The sequence below is a fragment of the Palaemon carinicauda genome, chromosome 23 (assembly GCF_036898095.1).
Source record: "Palaemon carinicauda isolate YSFRI2023 chromosome 23, ASM3689809v2, whole genome shotgun sequence".
Classification (NCBI taxonomy): domain Eukaryota; kingdom Metazoa; phylum Arthropoda; class Malacostraca; order Decapoda; family Palaemonidae; genus Palaemon; species Palaemon carinicauda.
In genome coordinates this window covers 110785032-110798477 of record NC_090747.1, presented here as the reverse complement: position 1 = coordinate 110798477, position 13446 = coordinate 110785032, and the positions used below count along the sequence as shown (strand labels likewise).

Below are 13446 nucleotides of genomic sequence, written 5' to 3'. Positions count from 1 at the left end.
ACACCTTACTTAATTTATATGATGCTTTTGGGCTAAGATACACACTGACTCAAGGCCAGATTAATTTAAGCCAACAAGCTAACAAGATAATGAGGCTACTTGAACTAGTACAATCAGCTAAGCTGGTGAGGCTCTCAAAGTTAAGGACCTTCTATAACAATATTTCATATAAAACTTTGTGGGATTGGTATTTTTTCCTGGACACTAGGTTTCACATAAAAAGGTACCATGTTCATAACTAATTCTAGATTAGATTATCATAAATAATAATATCACTTCGCCAAGCACTTTAGGTATACAGTACCACTGTATATAGCTTACCGGATGCTTTGATGTCCAAACTTTGCAAAGGAGAAATGAAAATTACTACTTCATTCCATTTAGTTTATTTTTCCTAAGTTATATACTTGTATAACAAATGAATTACTTATGCCGACAAATGTCAAAAATTATCACACTTCAATAAGCTTGACTTTAATCAAGCAACACCAATTTAAATCACAGATATTAATAATCTTAGACTTATGGTTATGAAGACACGAAATTTTCTTTCCGAAATATTCAATCTACTATATTTCATACTAATAAGTGTGCACTTATAAACGAATCCTACCTTAAAGAGTATTTCCTCATCTTCGAAAGTAATAATTTAAATTATTATAAATAAAATTCTATTCCATTTCCTATCATTATCAATATATGTACTGTACTTCACATGGCCATTAAAGTGTTGGCTTATGAAAAAAAAACTACTAGCAGTTTTACTAAAAATTTTGTACTCACTCAGAAGAGAGCTTCGAAACAATTAGAATGATGACTGCCAAAGGAGATTCTGCAATAAAATCGTTAGGATGTGTGGCCAAAGCTTGATATTCCACAATAAATGTAGACACAAAGTTAACTTATACAACGGTCCAAATGATTCTTTATTTAGTTACCATCCCATAAAAAAGACAAATACCGAGTGTAAAATCATATTGGAAATTTTACTTTTAGGAATCCTCTCATACATGAAGATTGATAGTTACTGGACCTTCTGGTTCAGAAAGGCGTTCACTGATGACATAGCTGGATGTGCATAACATACCACAATGCTCTCTCATCTCCTGAAATATGCCAACAACGCTAACGGGCAAACTAAAGTATGTTGGACGGATCTGGAGAACACTTTTGGTTTCCTTCGGCATGGTCTAATCTTATTTGCTCTGAACTTGTACCACATTGTGTGGTGTTTATATAATTTGTTCATGCTTATTAGGAAAGAATTTTGACCTCCCATTAGTTAGAACCAGCATCTGGATCACAGCAACAATGGCTTCTCATGGGAATCTTCCAAGACTGCCAACTGTCCATCTATTTACCTACTTTTGTTTGGAAAAATATCAAAACATAAATTTCTCAATGATTATTCAGTAATAGATAGTTCTGAAGATGCCCACAGTATGCTCAATACTTTGGATACCAATATTTCTTAGAATGCCTGCACAAAAGTAAATCCACCAATATGTAAATCCCTACCTTACAAGGATTTTAAAAAAGGAGCTCTGGACCACTATAATCCAGTGTCAGAAACTAGGTATTCAGCTCTTGATCCTGAGGTCTCAGTATCTAGGTAGAGTTAAAAGAAAAAAAAAGGTCACGGAAAGGGGGAAGGTTGAAATTGAGAAAACCTAGATAAAAAATCATGAAAGAACTGGCAGAGAAAAATAAAAAATGTTTAGAAGTAAAATAGATTTTTCTTAGCTATACAAAACAAAGTCTTTAAAAAGAGGATATGTTTTTCGTGGCATTGGAACAGCCATTAACTTGTCAACAAGGTACTGCAATTAGTTAATGACAAGTGGTGTGAGGAAGAAATCCTGCACAACCGCCTGTCACAAAACAGCTATTTTTGACATTAGGCCTAAGACTGAGAAGAGTCATTGAGGTGGGAAATTTAATCTAAAAAACTTAAAATACAAAGTACTGTAATTTTCAAAAATTTTATGCTGTATGTTCCTATGCATATACAAACCTTTCATCCTTTGAAATATGGAGACATTCACAGGTGGGAGGAAGTTCCATAAAAACTAACTAGAAGGATGTTATATTCCCTGGACATATTATCCTTGCCAGTTCCATGAGAAAGAGAGGAAGGCGATTCCCACAACCTCCCAACAGATAGTCATATGAATGTAAAAGCTGTTTGGGCAATCAGTCAGTACAGGCTTAACATGAAACTTGTTGGACTGACTGGAAGTGAGAGACTTCTCAGATTCTAAGACCTGATAGTAAACTTGATCCCGGGCCAACTAGCAAGACCTAACCGTAGCAGCTCTAGAGGTCTTGACCCTTGAGGGGCACCAAAACGCTGATCAAATGATGGAGGACTTACCTGAAGCCAACCTTATGATCGCCACACCCAGTTCGTTGTACTTACAAATGAGTGCAAGAACCTCCATAAAGGAGATCTGCAAGGAAAATTTTCCAGTATATGGAGTGCGGGGATCACCTCATACTCCACCAACCCTGAAAAAAGTCCCCTGAGTTCTCCTTGCTCCAGAAGCACACTTCCCACTACCAAGCCATGGGCATATATCCAAAAACTTCAGTGAACGGAAAATTCGATGAGGAGAGCAAAGTGCTAAACAATCTTTCCAGGGTTATAAAAATTAATATGGAGATGACTTACCTTTCCAGCTCCTCAAAAATACCTCCACTTTTATGGGAGGCTACAATCTATACTTGGCACGAAGGGATAATTGTGAACAGTTGCCCGTTTAATCATAAACTGATGCGAGTCCCTCCTTAACTTCTATACGAATTCCTGCTTTTTTCAACCATTAGCACAGCCAAAATTAACCATTCAGACTAAAACGTACGAAAAAAAGATTAATCAGCCTTAGATAGGATGCAACAGTACATCTGCATTCACTGCGGCCAAAGCCAAAATGAAGAGTTTTAAACAGGGGAGTGGGCAGGGCTACTCGCCCGTGTTCAATACCTGTCGTTAACTATCTCGTTAATTACTTCAACAGCCATTGCAGCCTTGCTAAAGACATTCCCTATTTTAAAGGACTAAAGATTTATGTGTGTGTAGAGACAAATTTGATTTAAAGTGTAGTTCATTTGTGTTCTCTAATTCCAACTTTAATCAGAACCTAAACTGCACAGACAGCAGATAGGCACTACACATTCTACACCCGGGAGCCATTTACAGTTTTGTCTCTTTCTTTTTCACCCAGTGGTAACTGTACGTTAATGAGCTTACTCAAGAGCTACCAGTATTATCGGGATCGAGGCACTGACTGCACCTGTCTTAAAATAGGTGAGCATGTGACAAAAATAGGTCTCCAGAGATTAGGCCCATATACTACACTACTACAGTGGTCACTTGAATTGCTTAGTGTATCACCTTGACTATAAAGCTGAAAATAGTGGAATTTCCTCTCCAACTAAATCTAAGGGAGTTTTTATCTAATCCTGAAAGCTTACAAAGCATTATAACCTGACCATTCCTCATGGAAATATGAACAGTGAACACTATACTAGCTACAGCTATTGCAAGCACCAACTGAGAGAATTCTGGTACAAATGCAATGATGCTATTGTTACCAGACTTTAAAACACCAATGTAATGCATCATGTAATTTATATAATGAAAATTATATTTCTTGTACCAAATTTTCATGGACAATAGTTGTGAAGGCCTTCAAATTATAGCACTGAAAATTAGAAATATGAGAAGTATTATATGGTAAAAAAAGAGTTCATTAACTTTATTATGTGATACAGCAGCAAATCTTACAAATGTTAGCGAGTTTGAACAAAAAATTGAATATGGAGTCAAAAATTGTATTGTTTGGACCTTTACGTCTTATGTTTCAAAGTATGTTTATTACAAGTACAGTGCCACACATGTTTACGAGTAAATCAGAATATGGGGAAATCAGTATACCAGAATTGTATCAATAAAGAAAAATTACCCTCCATATGCATATTATTTTGTGGACAAGTATTAACAAGTCTTGCATGCAATGCACAAAAAAAGTCGTGCAGTACTCTACTCTACTAACACAATGTTCATGTAATTTTTACACCATTTTATTTCACCCTTGCTTGCATCACCCCACGCTCAGACGTTAACTCTTTCACTCTCTCTGCAGTACTCATACCAGCCTCATATAACGTTATTGGGAGCATCTTAGGAAGTGTTATTTGGTAAAGTTATGACTGTGTAGTGGTGGATAATGTGGGAGGGTGGGCTGTGGCACCCTAGCAGTACCAGCTGAACTCGGTTGAGTCCCTTGTTAAGCTGGGAAGAACGTAGAGAGTAGAAGTCCCCTTTTTTGTTTTGTTTCATTTGTTGATGTCGGCTACCCCCCAAAAATTGGGGGAAGTGCCTTGGTATATGTATGACTGTGTTTTGTATAGAATTGTAATCCGAATTGTTTACACTAAGCTAAGAGTAGTAACAATACAGTATGGCATGTAGACAATGGCTCCCAAGATGATCAAGAAATATGGTAAGATGGATATAATTACTATAAGAGGTGAAAATAGAAATTATTGAAAAGCACGATCTAGGTATAGTACATATGTGGTAGCCCTTGCAGAAATGTAAAATCATAAATCAACAATTTTAATAATTTAGAATAAGAAAGTAGTAAACAAAGCAATTGATACTATGAAAAGGGGTGCTTACATTGATGAAACAACGGCCAGGTGTTATTGATAACGTGATGAACTTGCTTCTTATCTGGATTAATGAGAAGTTAGCAGAAGATACAATAACAGAGAACATTATTTGTGATAAAGCAAAGTCTTTTCTGCTGACCTTATGAAATACTAGCCAGGTTGTCAGAAGACTAAGAAAATGGAACGTTAAAAGTGAGCAGTGTCCAATTTGAAAACTTCAAGAGAATAGGCATTCCTAGTTTTGTGCAACGTGGTGAGACTGTGAGCTCCACTGTCAAGAGACAGCAGAGGCATTTATTTCCGAATGTAAAAGGTTCATGGATTTCAAGTCTTATATGCTGAAACAAGTGTTCAACTGTGGCGAGACTGGTCTGATTTAGAAGATGCCCAGGAGGACCTTCTTTATTGCAGAAAGCAATTTCCATTCACAAGCCCATGAAAGCCCATCTAACCCTACTATTAAGCTAATGTCAGCAGGGATGGTAAAATCAAAGATCTGGTGTATCACTCGAAGAATCAACAGGCCTTTGAAAAGTATAAAGTGCACAAGAAGCAACTGAATGTCATATGGAGGTCAAACAACAAGGTTTGGGTGACCCTCATTTTGTTTGTTGAATGGGTCAATGAGGTATTTAGTCCTGAGGTTAAAAAGTAGCTTTAGGCCAAGAACCTCCTTCCTCAAGCCTTGTTGCTTATGAACAATGCTCCTGCCCATCCTCCAGCCACTGAAGACAATTTCATGGAAGAATTCAGATTCATTAGAATCAAGTTCCTGTCACCATACACCACTCCAATTCTCAAACCTATGGATCAGCAGATGATATCCAATTTCAAAATGATGTATATAAAGGCAATGTTCCAGCAATGCTTTGAAGTCACCGAAAAGACCACGTTCACTCTCAGAGTTTTAGAAAGACCATTTCCACATCATTAGCTGCCTCAAAATGATTGATAAAGCCTGGGAAGGGGTCACCAAGAGATCCCTCAATTCTGCATGGAGGAAACTGTGGCCTGAATGAGTTATCGAACACAATTTTGAAGAATTCAAACCCAAGCAGGAGGCTGTTGACAATGAAATTGTTTCCTTAGACAAGACAATGGGCTTGGAGGTGGACAGGGACGACATTAGCGATCTTCTGGATGAGAAAGCAAGCAGCTGATAACTGAGGGGCTGTTGGAGTTGCATAAGGAGCAGCAGCCAGAAGTGGAGATTTCATCGGAGGAGGAGGAGGAGGGATTGAGTAAAAAACCACTCGTTTTGAGGTGAAATAGGTGATACTGTACTTTATACCATGTAGGACACCTGTGAAATTTTGTAGAAACACGTAACCCAGATATGGCTTTGACAAGGCGGGCAGAAAATCTATATGGGCAACAGACAATGTAATGGCGCACTTTTATAACTTTCCAAAGAAAAGACAAAAGCAGCGAAAAGAAAGACAAAAGCAGCCATCGCTAGATAGGTTCCTTGTAAAAGTTGAATGATTAAGTGTAAAAAAAAAAGGATGGCAGTGTCCAAAAAGCATATATTGAGAGATTCGTTAGTGATAGTGAATACCATTCAAAGATAGAACTGATATTTCACCACTTCTCATGGAGGGATATTCTCCTTCCAAGCAGTAACTCTTTCCTCCTCTCTCATCTCCCTTACGTCAGCCAGGACTCTCCTCAAAGGTAAAGTGCGAATTAATTTGACAATATATTTCTGTTCTTTATTGTGAATTCTTATCTTGTATTCATTTATGTTATGTTTTATTATTTGTTCTTTGAATAACATTCTAAAACTTCAAAATGAGTGCATATAGGGTTTATGTATTTATGAACGTGTGTAATACATCAAGTGAACTTCCCTTACTTGTTATGGGGAAAATTGCTATGGTTTACAAGGATTTTGAGTTATGAACTCGATCCATGAACATATCAAATTTGTAAACCGAGGCACCACTCTATAATAAGAAATATACGTCAATACTTGACTTCTCGGTGAGACAGCGACAGTTGATAAGCGTGTTGTTTGAATGGTCTTTCCGTTGTTTTAAGGTGTATCTCAAACTTCGTCAAATTAGTTCGTTTCAGGACGTCCGAGACATTTAAGGGAAACCGATGACTTTTTCTTAACTAAGGAGGAAGCATTTCCAGCTACTATGTGATGGATTTCTCTATATATTCCTGATCTGAACCCTCCTTACCTTTTACCTAAACATGAAGATTTCATGGAACCAGACTGAACACATTAATGTCCTGACTTTAAGTAGTTTATAGTGTATCAAACATTAGCAATTCCTTTAATTTATCCAATCATAAAAATGAAGTGCATGCACAAATTATAATACAGTACCATAATCATTTCCTCCAGTTTTCCATAATGAAATGACCCACATATTAAAAGCTGTACAATAAAATGGGCAAGGTATTTCATTATATACATATTGCACTCAAATGATAATGAAAACACTTGACTTGTTGAAAATATGGATCTTTCCCCCATAGATCTGAAGGTCAGCTTGAACTAAAATCGACATACACATGGCTGTACACCATAAAAAATATACAATAGGAAAGAACGTTGCATTGGAGGCTACAATTGGTAAAAATACACATGTGCAAGAAAAATCTAACAAATCTATGTATATTTAAATATTAATCAATGTCACAATAGTCAAAGAAATAATGATGAAACATGATAGGGAAATGATGCTCAAATCTTATTATGAAAAGGGTAAAAAGAAAAAGAATAGCACTTAAATAAATATTGTACATTAATACCTCATTGTCAAGTCATTTTAAGAAGTCTCTGGACTTTATGTTGCTTTTTTGTTAAGAAATACTGTAATAAGAAAAATAAATGCTAATTTGGTTTCCTTACCTTTTCTCTAAAGAAAATGTATAAATTTATTGGAACGACAATAAAAAGTTTAAACACCAAATGGCATTATATTTTGTATTCATGGATTTGTGAATTGGGCCATGAGATAAGTGCTGGGGCTTAGATGGTCATTTAGCATCCAGGTACAATAAAAGCTATAAGAGGTTGCACAGGAAAACGGATGAAAGGAAGCAAGAATAGAGACACTGTATTGGTGATTATCTCGAGTTGCTTATGGGGTCTATTAAGTATCTAGTTAGTTTTCTGAAGATGGGTTGTGTTAAGTATTTCTAGTACCAGTATCAGTACCAGCCGAACTCGGTTGAGTCTCTTGTCAAGCTGGGAGGAAAGTAGAGAGGAGAGGTCCCCTTTTTTGTTTCATTTGTTTGATGTCGGCTACCCCCCAAAATTGGAGGAAGTGCCTTGGTATATGTATGTATGTATGTAGTAAGTCTTTGAACCAATTAACGACGCGAGACATGACTTTACTATAAATTGTATTTAAGAAAACTTTGAAATGACATTTCAACCCACTGGTATCGTGAGAATAAATTAAGGGATTTACCAGTACCGTTTGTTTCCAATTCAGAAATAACAAAATCACCGGATACAGTAAATTTCAATTATTATCCAGAATATGAAAAATAAACAAAAAGTGAGAAAGGTGGAAGATTAAGTGTTGTTGCTAGTACAGCTATCAGTGATCTCATGAACTTCAAATCAAATGAAATACAGCACTGTAAGTGATAAGAGGGACCTTACCCTACAGGCAATGATGGCACCCACAGAAGCAACAACCACTCTTAACAAATTTAACAAGAAGCTTGATCTCTGCCTCAACCAGCAAAGCTTATTTTTCGTGAAAAAATTAAATGGCATCTACATGAATACACATGTCTAATAACTACAAGTGTCTTTAAATTTTTTTTTAGTTCAAAATCAACACTTCAAAACTAATTTGCTATCATTTAATTCTGATTGCCTCAACTCTCACCCATTCACACATACAAGACAATATCTTGATGAAGCTTCTTAAATTACTCATTGCTTAATTCTGTCTCTGACAAGAATTATCATTTCTAGCTTCTGAATTTGTACACATTAATAGAAAGTCTGTCAAACTTTACTTAACAAATGATAATAAACTTTCCTCATCAGTCATTGCAGCTTCTCTTCATCAAGTCAATTATATATTATCCTTAGACTCCATCAAAGTGGTACTGGTAACAGTGTGCCTTACATGGCATTCTGGACAATGTAATAAGGTTCTTTGAAGCACATCTTCAAACTGGCAAAAACCTTTCTACATATTACTTTTAATAAATTCCCCTTCATCTCCTTTTACCTATCACAGTAAATTAGATTAATCTCACTTCATTCTTCAGTCAATAAGAACAAATTAATTGGACAGCCTTCATGAGTCTAAAAATTACCACGTTAAACAAACTAATAGCATTGCAGTATGAAAAACTCAAAAAAGTTACTACAAATTTTATTCACTTCTGATTCTCTTATCTAAGAAACATGCTCCCTAGTTCTCAGCTTTCTCCCACCCTGCCCATACATAAATAAATACAACAAATAGTCATTACACCTTTTTTCATATTTCAAGTCAGGAATCCAAGCTGCTCAAAACGGCCAATCGAACACCACATCCTTAAATCTTCCCACGTGCACCCTATTAATTGCCACTGCTGATATCAAGAAAACTAACTTTTATTGGACACCAGGTTCGGAAACACAATACTCTGGAAAGAACGCTACTAATTGGATCAGTCTATGGTACAAGAATGAGAGGAAGGCCTAAAACTAGATTGAGTGACAATATCAAGGAGATGTGCGGGCTAACGATGGTGGAGTTGGAAAGGAAGGCTCAAGACCGGAATGAATGGAGAAGTTTTGTGCAGAGGGCCACGGCCGTTCGACATCGAACACCCCGTACCTGATGATGATGATGCTGATATCAAATCTGCCACCCAAGTACAGTACATAATTCATAATAAATACATCCTCTCGTCTCATCTCAACCCTAAAGAGGTCTTCTATTAAGCCTCTTATCATCTATCTCCCTCTTTCATTTAAAATTCCCTGAACTTCTCTAAATAGCCTACTCAATGTTATATACCACTATAACTTTTGCAGTCCTCAATAACCTTGCTAATGCAAGGAGTCTGGTAAATATAAAACCGGCTCTCGGAACCAATGCGTCCAAATCTAAAACCAATGCAATACTGTACAATACCCTGATCACTTCAAAAAAAAGAAAACTATGGAATGATATCTTTCAAGTTTGTCAAGACATTAAATAATCCAAAGTTCAAAACTCCTCTGGGGACAGTTTATTTACAGTCTCACTAACTACAGGTAGATGCTGCCACACCTGATCAGGGTTCTTATAAACAGGAGGAGGTACCTGAAAAATAAAAGCCTTTATTAGTCTGGTAATTTGATTTGCCTTTAATTGAGAGAAGTAATTCAGTTAATAAAACAAGAAGTTATAATTATAAGGTAGGGATGCAAGCCCTTTCCGAAGAAACTTACCTATCAATTAATCCCTACCCTATCCTTTTTTTTTTTAGCTCTATTAGGACAAATATGACAAATTCGAAGATAATTTGTATTTTTCCTAACCATACAAACCTTAGCTATTTACAAAGGGTATTACTTTTAGCGTAGCTGAAATGGCGAGCCATTAGAATTTAACGAGGGTGTATTACCCCCGCGCTAGTTAGCGGGGGGGTAGGGGAGTGGTAGCTAGCTACCCCTCCTCCCCCTCACACACAGGTGAATACTCACTTTCACTTAGAGGTAGGACTTGTCTTGGGGGACAGGGCTGGCGGGCAAATATGTGTAAATAGCTAAGGTTTGTATGGTTAGGAAAAATACAAATTATCTTCGAATTTGTCATTTGTTCCGTAACCGAAATACAAACCACGCTATTTACAAAGGGTGACTTATCCCTTAGGAAGGGTGGAAAGTCCCCAGCCATACTGGCTTTGGCTTTACCCGGGGACTCAGAATCCGAGTGAGTCGCACTCGAGAAAAGGAGTCCCTGCACCTCACAAGTTCCTTGCTCCGCAAGGAACCATGTGGCCTACGTAAGCTTGTGTGTGAAGGAAGAACTCTGGGTTAGGACGTTCCCAATACCACCTTGTCAGGGTATGGGGGACGCGACAGTATTGACTCAATACTCGGAACACAAGGAAGCATGGTTTACCTGCAGAGGTTCGAGGTCAGCTATGCAGAGACCAGGATGCTGCTTCCCCGTAGAGGGGATGATGAAGAAAGAAGTAAGGGCCAGACATACTTCTTTCGTTCATGCAGACTAAAACCTGATAACAATGCCCTCAACCTTCTGCTACCTGTCCAAAAAGGAGCCTGAGGTTAGACCAGCTGTTGTGTAGCCACCACAGAGCGATAGAAAACGTATCGAGACTCCTGTGGGTCACGCCCTGCAGGAAGCGGGCTGCGAAGGTCATCAGACGCTTCCAGACTCCAGCTTGTAGCACCTGCGTCACAGAGTAGTATTACTCGAAGGCGAGGGACGTTGCGATGTATCCAACATCGTGCTGTAGGGCGACGTGACGGGGGAGGGTCTGAAGACAGGTCGAGATGAATGTCCTTGAGTCCGGGCTGAAGAGGTATACTGGTGACTCTCCCCCCATGTCCTCCTTGTGTTCCCAAATCGGCTGCAACTGAGGACAAACTGCAGCTGTTCCCAGCGCTAACCTCTCGATTCCTTACTGGCAAGAAAGAGAAGGTCTTGGGACATCAGACACAGAATGGAGACTCGAAATCTTGAATGAATCGGACCGAAGGGCCGGGACCCTCAGATTCTGAGTCTAGCCAACAACTCAGGAGCGAGCCTGAATGTTGCCTTCCCCTCTTCCTTAGAAAGGGGGGAGTAGTAAGAGACCAAGAAGATTGCTTACACACTGGCCGTGGCCAGAGTGAGCAGAAGACCCAAGGCGGAATACAATCCGAGGCCTGTCGTAAAAGGGTCTTGAGAAGATCTCTTAAAGGACTAAAAGTCCGAGCCATGCTCCAAGTTGGAGGTCTTCCTCCGACTAGGGCAGGGACAATCGTAGCTTCGCATGAGCGAGGATAGATCCAGCGGGCAGGAAAAAGTTATTCCTTTAAGCCTGAAGGTCAGGGAAAGGCTGAGCGACAGGCTTCATTGCCGAGAGCGGAAAGGAGTTTCCTCCCGCCGAAAGGCAATAAGACCATTATTGCTGGAGAAGAGGCCTCAAGGGAAGAGGTATATCTCCCACGGCACCAACCACCTTAGACTCTTCACTTTGCCTGGGAGACCCCTGTGAATGACTATCGCAGATGACGCGACCTCCGTACCGCGACTGTAGCGGGTTGTCTCTTCTAGAGGAGGAAGCGTAGTGTCTCCAGGCATGAAGCCGAAGCGACGCCCCGGTTCGGGAGAGATGTCGCAGTGTGGTTGCTTGAGTAGTCTGCGCCGTGGGAGAAGCTCTCCCGGGAGTTCCGTCAGGGGAAGCAGAGGGTCCAGAAACCGTTCTGCGCATAGTCCCAGTGGAGCTCTCCCATTGAAAGGTTGACAGACAACCTGGTCTTGTTGAGACCCATTGTCCGCAGACAAAAAGGAGGGAAGACGCAGGCGTCGAAGTTGTCCCACCATCACCGGAATGCATCTTGCCAGAGTCTCGGGGTCTGAGACTGGGGGGAAGACTAGCGGAAGCTTGAGGTTCCAAGCTGTCGCGATCAGGTCCCCCAGACCAGCACTTGCTGGTTACCCAAGGTCAAAGACCCCTAGGTACACTCTCTCTATGAGGCTCTGCTCGGATAGTCTGAGAGAAACATTCCCCTGCCTGGAATGAGAGAGCCGATGGTGGTATTGAAAGAATCTCAATCATCCCGGTATCTCTACTGCAAGATGTGAAGGTGTGAAAATGCGTCCCCTGCTGGTTAGAATGAAGTCGACGCGCAACGGGGCGACTCGGCAGGAGCTGTAGGATCTGAAGAGGGGCCAGACTAAGGCCCCTAAGCCTGCCTGAATGATGGAGAGGTATCCTTCAGGTCTTGACCATAGGCCTGGACCGGAACATGCCCCCCCCCCCCCCCTTTCCTTTGACGAGTCCGAGAACCGCATCAAGAATGTGGGGAAAGGACGAGAATATCCACTACCATCAAGAGGCTCCATAGGTCAACACCCATTGCAGGTCTAATAGTTCCGCTGGTCCCATAGGGCCAGGGAGTCCGGTTAAACATTGCCTGAAGCCACCGGAACTTGGATCGCCCCACATGGAACTTATCCTGAGGCGACCGTTCGGACTATAGACGGGTCAATGAGGAAAGAAGAACTAGGAAACGTTCCAAGGTAGGGCTGAAAGCTCTGCTTGACTGAGAACAGGTACTGCTACTCTCCTCAGTCTTGCCACAGTCAACCGAAAGGAAGGCTCGGAGGATGTGGTAACAGAATCTGGCGTCCCCAGGTGGTCACCCATCCAAGTACCGACGTTGCTTAACCTCGCTGGACGGACGAGAAGCGGGGTTTCCAATGTGGTAAGGCGGTTGACTCAATATCATGGCCAGATACTCCAGATGTTGAGGCAGAGGAAGAGAAGGCTCCAAGCAAAATACCATGAGCCCACACTCATGGTAAGCATCCGGAAGCTTGTCCCGGCGCTGAAGAAGGTCGAAACCCGAGCCTACCGGAGTTGACCAGCCCTCCAAACAGCAGAGGAGGCGGAAGCCTACACCTGAGCGGCCAAGAGGAAGGCAGGGAGAGTTCTCTGGGGAAACAAACCTGCTATGCCACGGCGGGATAGCCACACTGCATCATAAGCAGGAATACTTGCAGTCTAGGCTGAATTCGACGAGCACCCTGGAAGATGGATGGAATGGAAACTGAAAGTACCCGTCCTTCCGATCCA

At 40.4% G+C, this 13446-nt stretch overlaps 1 protein-coding gene across 1 annotated transcript in view; it reads right to left on the bottom strand.

The window, feature by feature from the left end:
• Positions 1 to 6765: 6765 nt before the first annotated feature.
• The window catches only part of LOC137617365 (TIP41-like protein), a 29108-nt gene continuing 22427 nt past the window's right edge, over positions 6766 to 13446 (bottom strand). Inside the window, exon 6 of the mRNA XM_068347384.1 lies at positions 6766 to 9956. Coding sequence (XP_068203485.1) covers positions 9861 to 9956 — 96 coding nt within the window. The 3' untranslated portion in view covers positions 6766 to 9860. The remainder of the gene's footprint in view (positions 9957 to 13446) is intronic.